This window comes from Carassius auratus, chromosome 41, assembly GCF_003368295.1.
Source record: "Carassius auratus strain Wakin chromosome 41, ASM336829v1, whole genome shotgun sequence".
Taxonomy (NCBI): Eukaryota; Metazoa; Chordata; class Actinopteri; order Cypriniformes; family Cyprinidae; genus Carassius; species Carassius auratus.
Window position 1 is genome coordinate 19478376 of NC_039283.1, and position 22194 is coordinate 19500569.

The following is a 22194-nucleotide window of genomic DNA, read 5'->3' on the forward strand; positions in this document are numbered from 1 at the left end:
GTGCCTTCTCATCTCAACAGTTTTATCAGTTATGATGCAATCTGAATCTTTAAATAAAAATATATATGATGATGAACCGTCATCTTGGTACCAACGCGACATTCAGTTGCCCAGTGTTTCAAACAAAAAATAATTGGGCCACCAATTATGCAAATTTTACCAACACTAATGAAGCACCACACACACACCTAAAAATTTAGGGATAAGAAAAGGTCCATGTATTGTCAGTGTGGCACAGCTCTCAACCAGAAGGCAATTAAAGAGTTTTCCCACAAAAGATAATTTCGTCACTACTTTCCTTCAAGCTGTTCCATATCTGTAAGAGTTTCATTCTCCTGTTGAACACAAAAGCTATTATCAAGAAGGCTGTTAACCAAACAGTTGCTGGTGTTCAGCAATTGTTCAGCAGCAAGTCGATCAGTATGTCAAATCCAGGTGATCAACTTGAACCAGGTGCAAAATCTGAGGAAATGTTAAATTTCCAGTCTTATAGCTTTCTATTGAAATGACATTGCACCAGAGAAAACTAACTGATCATTTGATCAATTCATTTTGTGAATACAATATGCTCGAGCTGGTAATGTGGTGTCCATAATTGTAAACATGTTTTAAGTGTTTACATCACGTAAATCTTTGTAATGAGGAAAAGGAAATACAAAAATAAAATACTGAGTGCACCTTTAATAAGCTCTAGAAAATCCTTTTAAACCATTCATGAACTGTCTGGCATGAAACTTTTTATTTTCGTGATGTTTCGATGTGAAACTGAATGATGGAAACTATGAGACAATTATACTGAGAATAAGGACATCCCTCTCAAACAGATTTAATGTAGCTTGCTGCCCTTAAAAACAATAACATTTAAAGCCAGTGCCCTATCCACTTCTCAGTGCAGCTACCTCACACCAGGTATAAAAAAAAATATGATGATGGCACTAAATGATGTTACATGTTAATGTCACAATTAAATGCTTGCAGGAGAGGCTGTTAGCATTTCAAAGATTTGGCTAGTCAGGCTAATGAAAATAAATAAATCTATACCTCCATGCTCCTAAAGCCAAACATTTTGTAAGGAATATACTAAAATATAAGCAATTAAACTGAAGAACTTTACTTTAATCTTGGGAGCACATCGTCGCCATCTAGTGGACAAACTACATAAATACAAAGAAACATTCAGCACTTCTATAAATGAAATATGAAACATTAATTTTTAAAGTGCAACAACAAAATTCTTGCAGAAACACACACACAAAAAAAATTAAATGAAATAAGATCTTGCCTAAACTTTTTTTATTTTATTTAAATGAGTAACCATGCATCAGTTTCTGTAAAGACTCGCTTTTATTAATTGTCCACAAGGCCAGCAATGCATGGATACAGGTTTAAATTAGGAAATTAGGAAAACAGTTTAACACTGCAACGTACAGCAATACCAAATCTGTTTTTTGAGAGTAATATAGACCTGCTATCGTAACCTTTTATTGCTCAGACCAAAATGTGGAATATAAAAAAATGCTTTCCGGGACTTTAAAAGACATTAAATCACTTTTCGGCTCATACATGCATACAATCACTCATGACAAGTGGTCTCCAGGAAGCATACTAAAGATATCCGTTAAAAAGAATTAAGAATTTAAAGCAAAGGAAACAGTCAATAAAAGAAAAAAGGTATCTTTGATCATCTTCCGGACCATATCCAGTGAATGTTTGGGCTCCCCATAAAGCAGGATAAAAGGTTTAATTAGATGGCACTCATGACTTCTCAGCACAGGAAGCATTCCCAACCCCCAGACTCTCCCGATCATGATCAAGCTATGGGTTACAGATACCACTGATACAGTAGTTTGGCTCAGCTGTCTTTAGTCAAGGGGTTAAAGATCAGCTCTCCTGCTTTTCTTTGACCAGCAGGACAGTGTGCTGCCCTCCACTGGACACTGATAGCACTACACGGTTCTCTAGCTGCTTGCCTGCCATCTCCACTGGGCTCCATTCATCCTCCTCCTCTCCTGTACCCAGCTGCAGGTTTGTGCCCATGCCCCAGGAAAACACAGAGCCTGGCCAACAGACAGCAATGTTAGAAAACTGAAACGCAGCTTTGATGATCAAAACATGCCAACTGTAAATTCGGTTTTATTTGGTAGTGTCAAAATAAACGGCTCTGCTTTGTGCAAAAAATGTAATTGAAGGTTGAAGTTAAACCTGTGAACAATGCACATATTGCGTCTTTTGTAGCACTTGCCATTTAAAACTGGGCTCTGAACCAGTTCAAGGAACGAAAACCACAAACGAAATTAGGACAGAAACAGAAAGAAATAAAATTTTATAGTTCTGAACAGAATCAAAAATTTGAAGTGGCCACTAACCGGTTAATAACGTTATTTTATTGTTCCATCTAATATTTGAAATTTGCTGTCAACCAGAGATGTATAAAGTACTAGAGAACCATACTTGAGTAAAAGTACAAGTGCTCTATCAAAAAATTGACTTGAGTAGAAGTAGAAGTGCTCTTTAAGCACCACACTTAAGTAGAAGTACTAAAGTATTCAACATTTTTTGTACTTAAGTATTGCAAGTAGTCTATTTTAAAATTTACTACTCAAGTACTGAAAGTAAAAGTAGAAGTATTGTGATATGTAGCTATTAATAAAGAAAAACAGTCAAAAGTTTGAACATATTGTTTTTACTATTTCAAATGATTAACCTAAAGGACAAATCACAATTCCTTCGACTCTAACTTCTTGTAAACAAAAAACGGTTACCGAGCCGAGCCAGATAATGACTCGTTCACGAGTCAAGAACCGTTTCTGTCAGAAGCGTCCGATTCGTGAACCGAGGAGCTGATGATACTGCGCATGTGTGATTTAGCGTGAAGCAAACCGACACACAGAGCGTCTGGAACCGAACTGATTCTTTTGGTGATTGATTCTGAACTGATTCTGCGTTAACTCTCAATTTTTTCCTTTTCTTTTTGAGTAAAGAAAACGCTGTACTTTATTTTTATATTATTATTAGGCAAATTATAGGCAAATAATATTGTTTTTAAAAAATAACGTTATTAACCGGTATTTCTTCCACCTGAACCGGTTTCGGAACGGTAATAAGATCAGAGGTAAAAAAAAAAAAAACGTAAAAATTTCGATTCTGCTTCGAGTGAACAGATTTAATTTTTTTTCGTTTTGAAGCCCTGGGGACAAGCAATGCTAGAACCCAAACCATGATATCAGAAACTTTAAATGTATTGATAAATTTTGCCAGGGCCAGTATAATCTAAATTAGAAAAAATAAAACACTAAAACCAAATAGTTTGCATTTAACTGAATTTCTAAATTTTGAAAAATGTAAAATAAATTGTAAAAAATATATGTAAATTACCTTTAAGCAAAAAAAAAAAAAAAAAAAAAAAACTACCATTTAAAAGTTCAGGTAAGGTTAAAAAGATAAAACACTCATTTAGTAAGTATGCATTAAATTGATCAAATGACAGTAAACATTCACAATGTTACAAAAGTCCTCTATCAAATAAATGCTGTTCTATTGCACTTTCTACTAATCAAAAAAATCCTTAAAAGCAAAATATTAACTAGCGCAACTCAATGTTTCTTATGCACCAAATAAATATTTTTAAAACTAACAAAATCTTTTAAAAGGTAGTGTTATTATGGGCACTTTTTCTAATTCAATAAAGGAAGGCCCTTTCAGATACTGCTTGATGACTAGTTGCATTTCTACAGAATTTGTGTGCGGTCTGAATCGGCTTACATTTCAAGTTTTGCACAATAACTTGTAGTGGCTAAAACCTTGAGGATTAGACTTAATGAACCCAAAGCCAGAAATGTTCTTTTAAGGTTAATTTAAAGTGGTCTGGGACAGGGTGCAGACTCACCTTGTTTGGTGACAGCGTAGCTCACAGAGGCACCACAGGCAACCATCTGAACATCACTGATCCCAGAAACAAGTGTGGGCTCACTCTTCTCCCCTGGATCCTTCCCCAGGCCCAGACGACCATACTCTGCCCGACCAAGACTGCATACTTGTCCTGTGGATGAAGACATCAGTTGAACATCTTTTAATCCTTTGGTGAAACACATGATTAAAAACACTCATTTTAATGTATGAGTAACACTAATGAGGGTTGTGGATGAATTACCTTCTGAATTCAGGCACAGTGTGTGATGCTGCCCCCCAGAGAAACCCACCCAGGATGTGGTGGAGTTCTTGAAAGAACTGAGTTTCACAGGAGCAAAGCAGGTATTTGTGCTTTGGGTACCTGTAAAAAGGAGCAAGAAAAAAAAATAATAATCTAAAGATTCTGCAACAGAAATTCACTCGAATCCTCAGGACTGAATGAGCTGGAATTGTACCAAGCTGGTGGTAATTAGAAAGGCCAAATCCATAGACGTGCCCCTCTTTAGACACAGCAAAGGTGAAGTACGCGCCACAGAAGACATCCGTGAAAACGACCTTCCCCCGTGGCTTAATGATAACCATCTGCGGCTCCAGCAGCCTCACTGAAGAAAAAATTAATTGTGTTAAATTATAAACACTGCAAGATATTATATATATATATATATATATATATATATATATATATATATATATATATATATATATATATATATATATATATATATATATATATATATATATATATATATATATATATATATATATATATATATATACACACACATACACACATACACACAAACAAATTACTTTTCAAAAGTTTTGGGTCAGTGAGACTTTTTTCGTGGAAAGAAAATACTTCTATTCAGTAGATGTATTAAACTGTTCAAAAGGTGAAATAACAGGCATTTTTGATGCTACAGAAGAATTCAAATTTAAACCAATAGTTCTATTGAACTTAATTCACAAAATTCTCATGAAAGTATTCGTTTCAACAAAAATATTAAGCAGCACAATGATGTTCAGCTTGATAAATGAATCATGTGACACTGAATAGTGTAGCAATGGCTGAAAATTCAGCTTTGTAAATCACAGGTATGATTTTATATTATGAAACATTAAAATAGAAAATAATTGTAATATTTCAAAATATTCCCGTTTTACTATAATTGATCAAATAAATGTGGTCTACATTAGCAACAGACTTACAGTATTGGAACAATATGATTTTTAGAGAGCATTTTCTAACTAACCACCATTTAAATTCCAGTAGTGACCGTTCAGTGAAAATGGAGATACATACTCAATCCCTTTCTGCCTCCGCGGTTTGCAAAGTGCTCAGCCACACGGCCCAGCTGTCCCTGTTCTCCACATCCTGAGGTGTACAGCTCACCATTTACCGTCAACATCACCAAGTGGTCGTTACCTTTATATTGAATTCAAAATATTACCATGCAGATCAATAACAAACAATGATGTAAAGCTACAGCTTGACTGACTATAACACACCTGAGACTATTTTAACCACAGGCTTATCTAAAGGAACTTTGACGGGAAATGTGCATTTTTTCATGGGCTCCAGGAGTCCAATGACACCGTTATTGTCCTGCAACAAAAAGGGTAGGTCAATCAAAAGAGGTACAGTGCTTCCGCTCTGCTGCAGCATACAAAAAGGTTACACTCACTCTAAAAGAGCCCCAGACGTAGACGACCCCCTCCTCTGTGAGGGCAGCTGTGTGACTGTCCCCAGCAGAAACCTGCACCACTTTTTCACCAAGGTCCACCTTAGCTGGCACCATCTCTGAGCCCTCCTCTGATGCGTCACGGCCCAGGGCTCCCTCATCATTACAGCCAAATGTATAAATCTACACATGGATGACAGAAAACAGGCAGGATGTCAGAAAGCCATGATTAAACAACATTGAACGATCTTGTTAGTGGGGTTTTGAGGTCAGCACAACACAAACATTTACATTTAAATCTTAAACTTACGTTTCCGGTGTCGCTGAGGCAGACTGTGTGCATGCCTCCAGCCACGGCCTGCACAATCCCCTCAGGAAGTGTCACCAGAGCTGGTTTCTTCCTCTCCAGCACATCCTCTCCCAGGCCAAGCTGCCCAACATCACCCTGCCCCAGAACAAGCACTAGGCCCTTCTCCTGCCCATGACTACTGTGCGAGGCTACAAACCACCACAAAAACAGAATGCGCGTGTTTTCAGTTTCAAAACAATGTCTGCATTTTTGTTCTTTTAGGTCAATAAGACTGACTGTGAATTTTAGAACCACATTAAAGCATGGTTATACAACTCAATATTACAGTAACAACGTTCACAATATGTTCAGATGATGTGAAAATGCATTCAGTTAGAAGCAGGTTAACTAGTGATCCATGGAAAGAATTTTCTTTAAAACTATTAGTAAAAGACATGATGAGAAGTGACAGATCGCTTCACTCGACAGATATTCCTCGGCTGGGATTGTGTAGAGCCCTTTGAAGCTGCATTAAAACTGTAATTTGGACCTTTTAAGGTGCTGGTAAATATTTAAGTCCATTAAAGTTATATAGAGAAAAATCCTGAAATATTTTCCTCAAAAACCTTAATTTCTTAGCAACTGCACAAAGAAAGACAAGAACATCTTGGATGACATGGGAGTGAGTAAATAAGATATTTTTTATTCTGGATGTTAACCAATCCTTAAAAAGAACCTCTCTCCTAAATGGCAAATTAAAAAAATGGTTTTTGGACAAAAACAGCTACAGTGTGGATCAGTTTAACCAAAAAGTCTGGCTATATAAAAAAAAGAGAGACTTGCCTTTTGTTTTTTTCACAACCGTTGAGTCCTCAGGTGCTGCAATTGTATGTCTCTTCACAGCTTTTTTTGCAGGCATAGCGACTCCAAATTCGTGACAAATCTACAACTAGAAATAATGTTAACAATAGAGCAACTTCCTATATACATAAAAAAAACAAAAACAAAAAAAAACAGACTAAACAGAATTTGAGGCTTACACATGAAACAGGCCTTGACTGCTGTCAAGTTAAAAAGTGAAAATGTACGTTTTGCTTTAAATTCCTCAAACTCCTATGAAGCAAAAATACTTCCCAGGATCTGCACTGATGTACATGATTCATTACATTGGCTATACATTGTTTCTGCCTTGGCGTGTTCTTACACCAACAGCTAAAATGTTGTCAAGTTATGTAACGGACTAGGTTTTGAGACTTCACTCTATGACTGACTGCGTTAAATGCTTGATGGCGGTTTATGGGACAAAAATGACAGGGGAAAGAACAGGCTCTTTTTATGTTTCATACACAATTTAAATGCAGGTTGGTTTAAACATGGCGCAATAAGACATGAGCTCGAGTTCAAGTTCAGGGTCGTAAAGAACAACCCGCTAAAAGTTTAACCAGACCAAGTCTTATGCAGTGACCCTTTGGAGTCAGAGGTTACATGTTTCAGCTCAGTTGCAGTTCAAATCTCTGTTTTTATTACATTTCCTGTGCTTCTGAGAGACTTATATGTATTATCTTACCGTCGGTAGGAAGCGGAGATGAAAACCTACACCTATGAGTGAAAACTGTCCAGGTTCAAAGCTTCTGCTTCTTCGAGGAGGTTTGAGAACACGAGTAACTCCTCGAAAGAACAACGCACGCGTGTCTTACACCGGCACTACTTCATGTATTTCAACGGATTCGCGCTAATAAACAAATGCGAAGGCGCCACCTGTTGGAAAGGCGGGTCGGAACATGTAATGGATGAAGAATTTGTTTGATTTGTAAACGTCATTTAATTGAAACGTTATATACTGTTATGGTATTCATTACTATTATGAAGTTAATATATTTTCAATTAACTTTATTTTAGGTTTTTGTAACAGTTTTGTGCTCTGCCATTTTTATTGTTAAAAATTGTCTATTTAGCTTTAATTGTATTTCAGTTTTAGTAATTCGCTACTTATAAAAATAAAATTACAATTTAGTACTTTTTAGCTGGAAAAAACAAATAAAAAACACAAGAAAATACTACTTCAGTCTTTCTACTTCAAGGTGCCATTCATTTCTTGGTAATTATTTGTGATATTTCTAGCAATTTCTAAGTGAAAATTGAGAAGTAAACTTTTTTTTTTTATATATGTATTTGCCATAGCAAAATTTCTAAATTTCACTTAAGTTTTTCATATAATATTTATTTTATAATAACATATTTTCCAGCTTTATTTCAATTACCCAAAGGCGTCAAAGATTATTAAATTGTAAAATGTGAACCATTAATGTTTAAGTTCTGTGCACAAAATGATACAGTCAATATGTCATAAAACATTTGCAAAAAGAAAAAAAAAAAAAAAAAAAAAAGAGAGCCTCAACAAACCTTACTGGTAAGCATTTTAATTTAGATTTAGAAGTGTTTACATCAAAACAGCAAATTTACTGTCAGTTTCTAAGTTCACATATAATTAAAAAGCAAGAATATACAACGCTACATTACATTGTAGTGTTGAATAATACACTAATAATTTTGTGCTTAAAAAAATAGTAACCTATATGAGTTTCAATATATTTAAAATATTCTCCAAAATAAAAGGAAGACAAGATATACAGAAACAGTCAGCTTCATCTACAGAATGGATCTGTACAGCAGAGCAATTCATATTATCCTACTGGCCAAAAAAAAAAAAAAAAGACAAAATAATTTGAAAAAATGAAGAATTCCTGCCGCAATAACCTCAGTGTCAACAACACTTATCAAAAACTTCATTTTTAAACCTGTATCAGTGCGTGACTGGACTAAATTCATTCTTTTAAATGGGCAATAAATAATCAGGAAATCCTTTTTATTAAGAAATAAAAGATTTTGTAAACATGATTTGGACACTTCTTAAAACTGAAATAGCTGGACCTCATTTTTATGGACGGTGACATGATTAAAAACAAAATAGTAAAAGATAATAGATCACAGTTTTTTTCTGCAAACCAATAGTGAAACATGAAACGCTTACATTCTATCTAAAAAACGGATCCTATCTTCTATTCTTCTCTATGACCTCTCAAACAGTGAGGATCACAAAGTAAGGTGGAATCAGTAACCCTGTCTTGAATAAAGAGGGTCAAAGCCAAAGTTATGAATAATAGAAAGAAAAAAAAAAACTTGTGCCTTAAAGTTTCTAATATTTAGAACGTTCCAAAGAGTCAAACTAAGAGAAAAATTACAGCAGCCTATACAAACATACACAAATACACAATAACATTCAGGCTCAGGCCTTCTCGCAGTACTTCTGTCTGCCCCGCTACGCGCAGTAACTAACACTTACTGTAGTATTACTATATTTATTAGTCACATCATTATTATTACTATTATTTGTAACTTTCAGAGAGTAGAGAGAGGAATATCTGCCATTGGCACAAGTGACATCCTCTAATAAGTCCTTCATCGCCTCTCTGTCTTGGCACATGGGTCCCCTAAAGTCCAGGAGAAATACTGCATCTGTCCCCCAGAGGTCACCCGTCCCACACGATAGTGGGTGGACAACTGAGAAACGGTCTGTTTTGTTTATTCTGATTTGTTTCTGAATGCTCCAGGCGTCCCTGTGCATCTGAAGAAGTACATTCAGAGTAAAAGCAGTCTGAAGGGAGCTCTGACACTCTGAGGCTCCCTCCCCCGAAAAAAACAGCCATTTCTTCCCAGTATCCACCAGCCTTCAAGTGCTTCATTTTCCAGTTAAAAGATGCAATTAAGGACGATGGAATCTAGAAATAACATAAAACCACATAAAAATGTAAATATGTAGTTAGATGGTTTGCACAAGAAGTATTTTGTAGTTCTGTGTTTAACAAATGATACACTTACCTCGTGTAAATTCTGCTTTCCTCATGCACTTCCATCTCAGAGCTTTTAAACTCGTTGAGCTCTTTCCGAATAGCAGCCTAAACAAACCGGTTACAGATGGTTGATTATGTGTAGAGCAGATATAGATCAATCAGAAAGACATTTTTAAAAAAATCAGTGTCGTTTGACATTATAATTTCAAGTAATTAAGTCAAATTTTATATAAAGATCTCTAAATATAGACACAAATGTGTGTGGCTGTGATTTTTTTTTTTTTTGGAGATGAACCTTGTCTGCGGGAGTGAGTTTGGTCCATGGCTTGTCAGCACGGCGGTCATAGTCCTGAGCGCATGTGACCTCCACGTACTCGTGGAAACGTAATATTTTTCGAGCCTGTAGTTCGGCAACAGTCGGTCTTTCACTCAACTAAAAAAAAGAAAATGGAAAAAAATGTACGTCACAAATACTGACAGACGATTGTTTGCTTGAAATTCCTTGAATCAATATTAGATTAATTCTCTCCTCTTGCTAAAATCAACACTAAAGTATTAGTTCACTTCCAGCATAAAAGTTTCCTGACAATTTATTCCAAGATGCTCATGTCTTTATTTCTTCAGTCGAAAAGAAATTAAAGTTTTTGAGGAAAACATTCCAGGATTTTTCTCCATATAATGAACTTCAATGGGAAGTCAAAATGACAGATTTCTTCTGTAGATAAGATCCCTATTCCTCGGCTGGGATCATGTAGAGCCGTTTGAAGCTGCATTGAAACTGCAATTTGGATCTTCAACCCGTCAACCCACCATTGAAGTCCATTATGTAGATAAAAATCCTGGACTGTTTTCTTCAAAAACCTTAATTTCTTTTCGACTGAAGAAAGAACAACTTGGATGACATGGAGGTGAGTGAATTCTGGAAGTGAACTAATCCTTTCATATTGTATTCCAGGTGAAATGTAATGCAGGCAAACCAAACCTCACCTTTCTGGTGAGTCTGCGCTTGATCTCCCGGACCTCCGCTTGTCTGTCTGCTTCATTTTTGGCTGGAGAGAAATGAGAGATACCATCAACACCAATCAGGCTGATTCAAATCCAATTTTATAGGACAATTATGTGGAGTATAATAAACTATAAGCGCATTGAAGTAGAAATATAAATGAGAACAGCAAAGTATTTTGGATCTAATTTCACTTCCTATAGACAAAAATATCACAAAATATAACCCATAGTGTGTCAGTGTCAATCCTTCAGTGAATACTAAGGGAATAAATGAACAGGAATAAATAAGTAACTAATGATACGAGGAAAAAGGGACAGAAGATAACGGAAGCACAAAGATAAATCACAATACAATAACTGGAGTCAGTATAGAGGCAATTTACGCTGGAGAATGTTTCTCTGTTTCAACTCCTCAGCAGAAGGTCTCTGGCTCAATCGCCTACAGACAAAAAACAAACCAAAAACACCCCTATTATTAATATATTCTTTAATTACATTTAAATAAATAATACTTAAATATATACATTTAAATTAAAAAATATGTAACTAATTATTTATATACAGCCAGAAAATATATGTACACACACAGCATATATACATATATATACATGTATAAAAAAATATGTATGTATCCAGATGTCTTGTTTCTAGTTGGTTCTTCTTGCACTGACTATAAACCGATGGCTGATTCATAGCGGTGTTCTTATTCAGTAAATCAGTTATGGGGGTGTGTGTAGCTGAGAGGGCTATTACCGTGTGAGTGCGGTACCAATCTGTGTGCGGATGGCCTCCCACTGCTCCTTGCTCTGCCACGACAGACCCATGTGCTCTACTTTGGCCTGCCTCTCAGGAGCCTGCCTGTCTGGGGCAGAGGGCCGACTGCTCAACTTCAGCGCCAATGTGTCCTTCCTCTTCACCCTGCTGGCCAGAGCACCTGCAGCGAGCAAACACACATGCGCACATGTAGTCAGTCAGAAGTTTTGGCTCTCTTTTATATAGACAGATGTCTGAGTATACGATCTTGCTAAAAAATGAACTGTAAAAAATTAACAGACAGCAGAAGGCGCTTTCAGTTTGCCAACACTGGAATAAATGTAACAAATATATTCAAATACAACTTTTCACAGTATTAATGTTGCTACTGTTTTTCTGATCAAATAAATGCAGCCTTTGTGAACAAAAGAGACTTATATGCAATATAAAGTAAAAAAAAGCTGTTAACATACTTGGTGGGCTGTCGTCGTCATCATCCTCATCTGATTCGTCATCCTTGTATAGCACAGGCCCATCCGAGTCGCTCTCCTCCGGCCGTTGATCTTCCTCGTCTTCCTCCTCCTCGCTGCTGTTGTTTCCTTCAGGGATGACGCTGACGCTCAGATCCCCCACCAGGCATCTGCGGCTTCGAGGCTCGAGATCTGGCTGGGACTGAGGGGATGGGAGGTGAACAGGTAGAGGTTCTTCATCATCGTCTTCGTCGTCCTCTTCCTCCTCATCGTCATCAGAATAGTCATCTTCATCCCTGCACAAATAAAAATCTATTTCACACAGGATATATATACATTTAAATGTACTGTTTTTAATGGAGGGTTCAAGCAGCAGCAAGATTATAAAAAGGAAGCGCAGAAAATTTAAGACAATATTTATAGAAGTTAATAAAAAATAAATAAAAGTTAATAAAACGGTTGTTATAAAACTGATGTGATGTGATGTTTTGTCAGAAAAATTTCTGGGGACCATATGGAAAAATATATATGTAGTATATTATTTTCCTTTGAGAGGTTTCAAATAATGGAAAGTGTGTCTCAACATAGGTTTAGTAATATAAGCTGGCTTTGTAATTTTTAATTTTAATTTTTTATAAATAATTGTAACTGTTGCTTAGTAAAGATATTTTTCACATTCAATGCACAGGCTCAATTTATTTTGTCATATTTATATGTATATTCTGCTCCTTACACACACACACACACACACACACACACAAAATAAAACTACACCTAACAGAGAATTTGGCTTCAGCAGTAAAGTTTGTTGGAATGTAACGTATACAAATTATATTTAATATACATAGATGATCCGTTCACAATAAGAACTATAATATGTATCTACAAACTACAGTGAATTTTCATCTCATACAAACTTTAACACCATTACTAAGTTTTTAAGTGTTTCTTTATTTTCTAAAAGAATGCTCAGCATCAAAACAATATTTGAAATCATTTATTTTAACTTTTGATTGGCAGCTCTATTAATAAGTATAGAAAGTGCCCAGATTTCACTCACAGTTTGAGAGGCTGGATGGTGACTGGCAGTGGGCGGCTGCCCTGGTACTCCGGTGGTGTCTCAAACAGCAGTGAGTGGGCACGCTGGGAGCCATCTGGGTGTGGGAGAGTGGGTCCCGGGCTACTGAGCGCCCTCTGGATCATAATGTGTAAGGGAATGGGGGCTTGACGGGCTGGCGGTTCCTCCGGTGGGCTGGGGGGGTCAAAGTGGACAGGGAGTGGCTGGGGCAGGGGGTAGGGGTAGGAGTGTTGGTGGAGGAGATGATGGGTGTGGGCCCGTGGAGGGGAAGGGGGAGTGTGTGTGGGGAGAGGTGGGGATGGTGGAAGAGAGGGCAACTGATAGCCCCCGGGGATGTTGGCCCTGATGTCCTCGGACAGAATGGAGGGAAGGGAGGAAATGGTCAGAGGGGAGTCCTCTGCATTGCGTTTGGTGACAGGCGTGGTTCTTTTTGGGGGCATGGGGGGCGAGGGCTTGGCCGGTACTAGGTTGGTGCCTCCTTGTGTGAGTTCAGCTGTGGTATATAAAAAAAAAAACAATTAAAAAAATTGTAAATGTAAGGAACAGTTTCAAACACACTGCGTTTAAAATTTACTGTAATATTACTCAACAGAATTAAAGGAACAGTTCACCTAAAAACTATAATTCTGCCATCATTTACTCATCCTCATTCCATTCCAAAACTGTATGCCTTTCTTCCATGAAAGTCGAAAGGAGGACAAATGAATCTTGTCAATGAATTGAGATCACAAAACCAGTCAAAATAATTTGTTCTCAAGTTCAACTCCCCGACTCATTAATTCAGCTCCCTGGAGCAGTATTGTTATTTTTAGGTGAAACTAAACTATTAAAAATCATTTTCCTTACAAAGCTGAAATAAAACAAATATAAATATTAAATGAAAAGTTTAAACTTAAATGCAATTTTAAAATGTTGCCTTGGGAACTAACAGTATCAGTTGTAAATTAAAGCTAAAAAATATAAAAAATGACGACAAGCACATCATTACTATAGAATTTTAACTTAAATATAAAAATAAATGATCATTCAAAATAATAATAAACATTATAATATAAAAATCATACTGAAAAAATACTGCACAAAAGAACATCAGTCAAAATGGCTTTCCATCTGTTCCATCTTAAAGTTAATGTTTGCTTTTAAAATTCAATTTTAGATTATTTCAAATTTAAAATTGGACTACATTTATAAAGTGTTCTTGTATCCTTTTTGAAGTCTGAAAACTCAACGTAACTGTATGGTTAAAATCATTCAGCACAGGTTTGGAATGAGATGAAGGAGTGAGTAAATGTCAGAAATTTCATTTTTGAGGAACACTGCGTTAAAAAGTTTTCATATTTCAGATAAGTGATATATTAGTCGAATCAAATGGCTCCCATCCCGACTTTCCAACAACGTCACCAAAGACCAACTTATTCTTATAGAACAATCTAAGCAAGCAAGTTCACTGACAAAAAGCCATGTGTCTGTTAAATCAATGCATTCAGAAGCCCATGTCTCATGACAAAAGACATGGTGCAAGTAATAATGAAGCACAGCAGCCAAACATTCTTTTTGTGAGAAAGCATAAACTAGACAAGCTAACTGCACGTTTAAGCATGTTAGGGTTAGCCTAGCTTCCTCTCTACAAATCAAACGCATGAATTTCAGCTCTAAATCGAAGCAACCCACAGGCTTTCAGCATGTGATGAGGTGGATGGATTCAGTCCTTGTTCTCGAATCTCACAGCTGCTTGTGGAGCAACTGTCGCCTGGAGTATCTTACATGAACAACATATGCTAGCATCTGCTCCAGCAGTGATGGCTAAGATCGCCGCAATTCCACAGGGGGCCTTCTAGCCATTTAAACACCTGTTAATAATGTGCCCACGTGCTTCTTGAAACTCTAATGCCCAAAACATGCAGTTTTGCAATTGAGAATGTGAGTGAGAGTGAAGGAGAGGAGAAGCAGCAGCAAAGGGGGCATGTTAGAGGCTATAGCACACACAGCAGCAGATGAAGGACGCAGCTTTGCCGACAGCCCCGGCATCGACGTTTACCTGTGTGCATGCCTCCTGCCCGCCGGCAGAGGTAGACAGGCAGGGACAGGTAGACGTCACGGTCACCCTCACGCTTCCAACAGGACCAGTAGAGAGGGAAATCACTGCCGTCACCTCCATGCAAGGTGGAGGCTGGCGGGGGACAAAAACACACAGTCCCCGGGTATCAGACAACACATATCTTTACAAAGCAGGGACGACTTATTCCTCTAAATGACTGTAAACATCACACCAGTGTGCATGACGGTGACACTATTCACACACAAGGTTTTTAAGGTCAACGTGAAGTCAAAATTGACCCCATTTGTTTTCCTATTTCCCATTTGACATTCCTGGTATTACTGTGAATCATTCATCAGTGCTGGTTACTTTACAGAAAAAATTGTTCCTAATATCTAATCAAAATATTAAATGGAACAACTTTCCTTTTCTGGTGATGTCACTTCGGCCACGTGTGTATCCACTTGTTAAGTCTGGCTTCACGCTTCTCATAAAAGGCTGTTGAGATCATACTCTCAGTAGAAAAAGAGGCTTGGACCCGGCAGTATTCGTCATCATTACTTTAAAAGTGGATTGGATTACATTAACCAACAGCCAAACTGATAGCTACTGGTTTTAGGTATTCACCAACCTTTTAGGCATTTCACACAATTTGTCAAGTTTTAAAATCGATTGTGTTATTTATAAATTTTTTCCTCATTTTAATTTTTAATTGGATACTTTAATTTTACTTGGAAATGTCTCACATTATGAAAGTTAAATGGGTGGCAAATGGAAATTCACGTTGACTTTAAATGCGTATGTGAGATAAACAACCAGCTAAAGCGATAGATATGAATACCTAGATTATCCTTAAACCTCAACAGCATCTTTAACACGTTAGGTTGAACTAGCTACCAACTCTCATTAAAGCAACAAAAATGCCACAGCACTATGCAACCAACCATGTTATACACTCACCTAAAGGATTATTAACACCTGTTCAATTTCTCATTAATGCAATTATCAAATCAACCAATCACATGGCAGTTGCTTCAATGCATTTAGGGTCCTGGTCAAGACAATCTCCTGAACTCCAAACTGAACGTCAGCATGGGAAAGAAAAGTGATTTAAGCAATTTTGAGCGTGGCATGGTTGTTGGTGCCAGACGGGCCAGTCCGAGTATTTCACAATCTGCTCAGTTACTGGGATTTTCACACACAACCATTTCTAGGGTTTTCTAGGTACAAGGAATGGCGTGAAAAGGAAAAAAACATCCAGTTTGCGGCAGTCTTGTGGGTGAAAATGCCTTGTTGATGCTAGAGGTCAGAGGAGAATGGGCCGACTGATTCAAGCTGATAGAAGAGCAACTTTGACTGAATTAACCACTCGTTACAACCGAGGTATGCAGCAGAGCATTTGTGAAGCAACAACACGCACAACCTTGAGGCGGATGGGCTACAACAGCAGAAGACCCCACCAGGTACCACTCATCTCCACTGCAAATACGAAAAAGAGGCTACAATTTGCACGAGCTCACAAAAATTGGACAGTTGAAGACTGGAAAAATGTTGCCTGGTCTGATGAGTCTCGATTTCTGTTGAGACATTCTGATGGTAGAATCAGAATTTGGGGTAAACAGAATGAGAACATGGATCCATCATGCCTTGTTACCACTGTGCAGGCTGGTGGTGGTGTAATGGTGTGGGGGATGTTTTCTTGGCACACTTTAGGCCCCTTAGTGCCATTTGGGCATCATTTAAATGCCACGGCCTACCTGAGCATTGTTTCTGACCATGTCCATCTCTTTATGACCACCATGTACCCATCCTCTGATGGCTACTTCCAGCAGGATAATGCACCATGTCACAAAGCTCGAATCATTTCAAATTGGTTTCTCGAACATGACAATGAGTACTGTACTAAAGAAACTGTACTAAAATGGCCTCCACAGTCACCAGATCTCAACCCAATAGAACATCTTTGGGATGTGGTGGAACGGGAGCTTCGTGCCCTGGATGTGCATCCCACAAATCTCCCTGCAAGATGCTATCCTATCAATATGGGCCAACATTTCTAAAAGAATTCTTTCAGCACCTTGTTGAATCAATGCCATGTAGAATTAAGGAAGTTCTGAAGGCGAAAGGGGGTCAAACACAGTATTAGTATGGTGTTCATAATAATCCTTTAGGTGAGTGTAGATACTAACACAAATGGTGTCAAGCAAGACCTATGTACAATATCTGCTCTTATAATGCAGCAGAGCTACAGTCTGGTGGCTGCATTTTAACATAAAGATCTGGATCGTTCCAGTGTACCGAGACTCAGCACATGGTTTCCAAGCAGTAAAACAACACACAAATGAGATGTACGGTTGTGAAGTGAACTTCTCATATGTTTTAACAAACACGTTTAATGGACAAATTCTCCCAAATGAGAAAGAGTTCCCATGAAATTGGAACAAGCATGCCTTTTGTTTTTCCGCAATACCTTGGGACAAACGACAAATCCAAGATAATCCAAGCATAAATGAAAACATTGTTTTTAGTAATAACTCAGTTTCTCGCAATCAAAGACTATTATCAAGTTGATCAGCTTAATGGTCAGGGCCCCAAAAGAAAAAAAACTGGCTCGGCAAGAAGAGAACAGCAGAAGTGCATTACATACATGGATAAGATCTTCAGATGTATGCCATGGCACACATGTACACGGTTTTAATGCAGCACTGCATGTCACAATGTCTAAATGCTTAAAAAATATATTAAAAGTAATAATGGTCATAGAATTCTTGTTAAAAATGCTCTAACAAACATATAAGCAGCAGTGTGGTCTGTACGAGACGCTATAGTGTGTGCCAGTAGGTTTGTTTTGAATATTAGCTAGAATATTAAAAAATCTTTCAAACTACGCTAATACACAGTTACAAACCCAGACAGAAATTTTTAATACTGCAATCTTTATTTAATAAAGGATAGGTTGTCACAGTATCTAACAACTGTGAAATTGAAAGTATCTGAAGAATACTGAAATTCCCATTTTAATTCTAAGCTGTTTTGACTTCCCTCACTGAGCATTTTATTAATTTCCTCATTTGCATCATTTGTTTGCCTAAAACACATGTGCTTCCACTGTTGGTCAGTTGTTCCTGACTTTTTACAAAAATATTTAATACTTAAAGGCGAGTCATCAGTGGTGATTTGCAGCACAGTATTTTTGTACAGACGTGTCCTTACTATCCATTCCCAAATCTACACCCATGTCTGTGCGTTTAATAGGGAGAATTAATTATGAGAATGTGATCAGTGAGCTCGCATGAGGAAGCGAATGAATTGTGGCTAGTAATTTCACTGTCTTTTATAAGGGGTCATATTATTTATGTTATGACATATCTGAGACCACTCACCCAACATTGCGGGGTGGTTGCTGCGGTTGATTGGCTTGGGTGGAGGGATAGGGGGGTGTTTGGTGGGCTGGGCTGGGACGTTGCCCATAGAGGATGGTGCTGAAGAGGTGGTAAGGGGGGTGCTGCTGGAGGCCTGTGTGTTGGCGCCAGCCGAGGACACGTTTCGTAGCGGTTTTCCAGCTGTGCTGACAGCTGAGGAGGAGGAGGAGGAGTTGGAGGAGGAAGAGGAGAAAGCAGATGCAGGGTTGTTGGCAGGAGTGCGGGGCAAGCTGTCAGCACCAGGTTCTGCTGTGGAAGTCATCAGCCATTTTGGTGGCATGACGGACTGCTTGGGGGGCAGAGGTTCCCGCAGTGTGTCCCTCAAACCCTCGGAGTTCGGAATGTATTGACTGCTGTCAGACTCTGTAAGAGAATAAATAATATACAGAAAAACTAATTAAAATGCTTATTCGGTGTTATGTGCCTCATAATAACTCAAGCTGATCAGAAATGAGTGCTGTTTAATACTTCTAAGATAAATTTCACATCAAAAACTCTGATTCAGCGATTCAAGTGTTGCTACTGTAAACTAAAACTAACTAATAACCATATAGTTGTAGTTTATTGAAATAAAGATAGAAAATCAATTATAAATAACATTTAAAAAACTGGTCTCATAGCAAGCCGCTTAAATGGTTAATGGTTAAGTTTTTTCTTTTTTTTAAGTGACAATTTAATTTCAGTATGTCAAAAAGAATATTAAGCTAAATACATTTCTTATAAAAACTACATTGCTTTAAACATGAAGCAACATTTGATTAGTGACTGAATAATTTAAATGAAAACTGTATCATCAGTCCTAGTGGAGGGTCAAATCTGTCTCAGAATGTTCACTTTGATGAGGATTGAGGTGACTGTGGTTTATTAATTAGGAAAGAACAGGAGAATTTAGCTTAGCTGAGCTCAGTTCCTAAATAAGAACCTTAGCTGGAGCAGAACCCATGGGAACACAGACACTTGTCTCTCTCTAGTTGGCCCAACAGGAGGTGAGGAAGTGATGGTGGAAGTGTGGAGAACAAAGAACAGGAAGGTGGAAAGGGAACTAGAGAAAAAGATTAGAATTGATGCTACAAACCTCGTCTTGCCCTTGCCTCTTCGACAGACGAGTGGCGAGGAAGCGTTGGCTTCCAGTCCGATTCGGGGCGAGTCCTGCGTCCATCCTCAGAGGGGGCTTTCATTAGCCCAGGCCTCTTGTCCACTTCAGCATGCAGTCTTCCTCCATGTCGGATATCATCCCCTTGCCAGGCCAGATTAGATTTCCAGTCCTCTGTCCCAACAGACCAACCACTTCTCCTGCCATCATCCTGATTGGAGGCCCGGGGACCCAATGCTCCGCGATGATCCCCGTCAGAAGGGGCACGACCTCTGCGGTCATCGGGCTGGGGCAGCCAGACAGGGTTGACTCTAAATTCAGACTCAGAGGGCGAGTGTATCTGCTCTAGCCCAAGACCTCCACCACCTCCCACAGGCAGAGTGTGACCGTTCTTCACATAAGGCGTCTTGTGGCCGTGGGCCTCACCAGATTCTGAAAACAAAGAGGGAACCAAGAAAAAAAAAATACAAAAAACACCATTAAAGAAGCACATATGACTTTTGTGCTAAATTCTGTAATGTTTTCTGAAAACACAACAATATATTTGCGTCAGAAAAAAAAAAAAAGGAAAAAGGAAATACTATTTTTATTTTCTCCTCTGTTGTGTGTCTGAAATCTCATTCATATCATGGTGCATCAAGATGTATCACACCAGGTATGACATCAATAATGCTAAATAACATTGGACTGTATGTCTTAGGACCAATTTTATTGTGCCAAATGTCAAAATGTTAACATTCATGGGACTTAAGAGCTAAAGGTAAAGTTTCCAATGCAAAAGTAATTTATGACTTCACAACAATTGGAATATACTGCAAAATCCACATGAACCTCTGTTATGATGCTTTTTGGAGTTTCACAGCCACGGGTCACTATTCACTTTAATTGTAAAGAAAAAAAAAAGAGCTCCTTTTGTGTTATATTGTGGAATAATGTCTTAAAAGTTTTGAGTTTTCATTACCTTACTGAAAATATATATAATTAATATTTTTTATTATGTAGTAAAAGTTTTCCACAGGCATAAAAGGCATTTGAAATGCACTGTGAATATTAACAAAAGAACACAGGAAGTGCACGTACAGAAACGACACGCTTCACCTTTTAAATACTGTTTTCAGTGAACAAATATTTATGTTTCTCTGAAAGCAACAGCCTTGCCAAAATTCTAAAGGATTTGCATTTTTATTTCTAACAGAGATCGGGTTTGCAAAATCCTTTCAAATCGGGTTAGAGTCTAACGTAGTTTGCTTCTGAATCTCAATGAGCCTGTAGCTCCGATTAGCTCTGAAGTAAAGGTGGGGTCTCCTCACACATCTCTCAGAGGTTACTCAAATAAATGGGCCTCTAAAGCAGCCAGTTCACAGTGCATGACTTTTTTAAAAGCTTTTAGCTGCAAGGCACAATTTGCTCCACTTTCTTGTCTTAAGAAAAACTGCATGTCATTTCCTTCCCAAAATATGAAGAGTCAAAAATAGGTATCAAATTGAAAACTGCCTCAAAACTGCAGATTTCATCTCCGCTCCCCTGACTGCTATCGCATTAACATGGCTGAGAAGATATACAACCTCACTGAGCTGTCTGTCTGTCTCTACCATGAAGAGAGACGATGCACTAAAATTAATGTATAGCACATGTATCAAAAGAGCTGAACTGTGATTCAGCAGTAATGTATGCTGCACATCAGTAAGCAAGGGAGATATTCCTAATTTTTATATTTTCCTTTGAGGCCCCGAGTTTGCTTCTGTTGGTATGTCTAGTATCCACAAAGACCACAAATCACAATAATGTAAGAAATACAGTGAGACCACTCAAACCCTGACACACTCATGTTCTATGGACTTTTAGAAAATGACTCTCTTAAAACACTGTTTACCGTATTTTTTGGACTATAAGTCGCACCTGAGTATAAGTCGCATCAGTCCAAAAATATGTCATGATGAGGAAAAAAACATATATAAATCGCACTGGACTAGAAGTCGCATTTATTTAGAACCAAGAAGCAAGAGAAAACATTACCGTCTACAGCCGCGAGAGGGCGCTCTATGCTGCTCAGTGTAGACTACAGGAGTACAGAGCATCATAGAGCGCCCTCTTGTGGCTGTAGACAGTAATGTTTTCTCTTGGTTCATTTCTCTCGGTTCATGTCAAATTAAATTTGATAATTAAGTCACACCTGACTATAAGTCACAGGACCAGCCAAACTATGAAAAAAAAGTGCGACTTATAGTCCTGAAAATACGGTATTTACTATCACTAATATACTGTAATATCTAACAGTGTCCAACTATTAGTCAGTTACATTTTAGTTTCAACAGGTACATTTCTCACAGGATAATATTTTCATTTTATAATTTTTCCTGAATCAACAAATTTATTTTCCATCTTTTACAAATTATGCATTCTATTTGTCAAGATATCATGATGTAACCATCATTTAAGGAACAAAATTGCAAACTCCGAATTTCTTACAGTAGCCAGCATTTTATGCATTTTATGAGGTTTGATAAAAAATTACAGTTTTAATGTAAATAAAAGACAAAAATATTATGGGCAACATTATTGTTTTTTTTTTAAACAACATAACTGATGGACAGGCATGTGTAA

General features: G+C 37.7%; 2 protein-coding genes across 9 annotated transcripts in view; both read right to left on the bottom strand.

Annotated features, from left to right (window-relative positions):
- Positions 1–1325: 1325 nt before the first annotated feature.
- LOC113059192 (regulator of chromosome condensation-like) lies at positions 1326–7604 on the bottom strand. Of its 2 annotated transcripts, none has more exons than XM_026227510.1 (10): positions 7448–7604; positions 6724–6829; positions 5902–6089; positions 5595–5774; positions 5419–5515; positions 5213–5335; positions 4365–4511; positions 4151–4270; positions 3887–4039; positions 1326–2057 (listed from the first exon to the last, which is right to left on the bottom strand). In XM_026227510.1, the coding sequence occupies exons 2-10, from the start codon at positions 6797–6799 to the stop codon at positions 1882–1884; spliced, it is 1260 nt and encodes a 419-aa protein (XP_026083295.1). In that variant the 5' UTR covers positions 6800–6829; positions 7448–7604; the 3' UTR covers positions 1326–1881. The 2 variants fall into 2 exon arrangements, with proteins under 2 accessions (XP_026083295.1, XP_026083296.1); XM_026227511.1 differs by having other exon boundaries at positions 6724–6823; positions 7448–7594.
- A 687-nt stretch (positions 7605–8291) lies between these two features.
- The window catches only part of LOC113059193 (phosphatase and actin regulator 4B-like), a 38670-nt gene continuing 24767 nt past the window's right edge, over positions 8292–22194 (bottom strand). For 6 of the 7 annotated variants that reach the window (XM_026227515.1, XM_026227516.1, XM_026227517.1 and 3 more), the window contains 11 exons: positions 19573–20022; positions 18459–18860; positions 15076–15207; positions 13020–13530; positions 11963–12255; positions 11490–11670; positions 11120–11175; positions 10719–10780; positions 10027–10164; positions 9760–9836; positions 8292–9659 (listed from right to left, as the gene is read on the bottom strand). In XM_026227515.1, the coding sequence (XP_026083300.1) occupies positions 9644–9659; positions 9760–9836; positions 10027–10164; positions 10719–10780; positions 11120–11175; positions 11490–11670; positions 11963–12255; positions 13020–13530; positions 15076–15207; positions 18459–18860; positions 19573–20022 (2318 nt within the window). In that variant the 3' untranslated portion in view covers positions 8292–9643. The remainder of the gene's footprint in view (positions 9660–9759; positions 9837–10026; positions 10165–10718; positions 10781–11119; positions 11176–11489; positions 11671–11962; positions 12256–13019; positions 13531–15075; positions 15208–18458; positions 18861–19572; positions 20023–22194) is intronic. The other variant, XM_026227519.1, reaches the window with a different exon arrangement.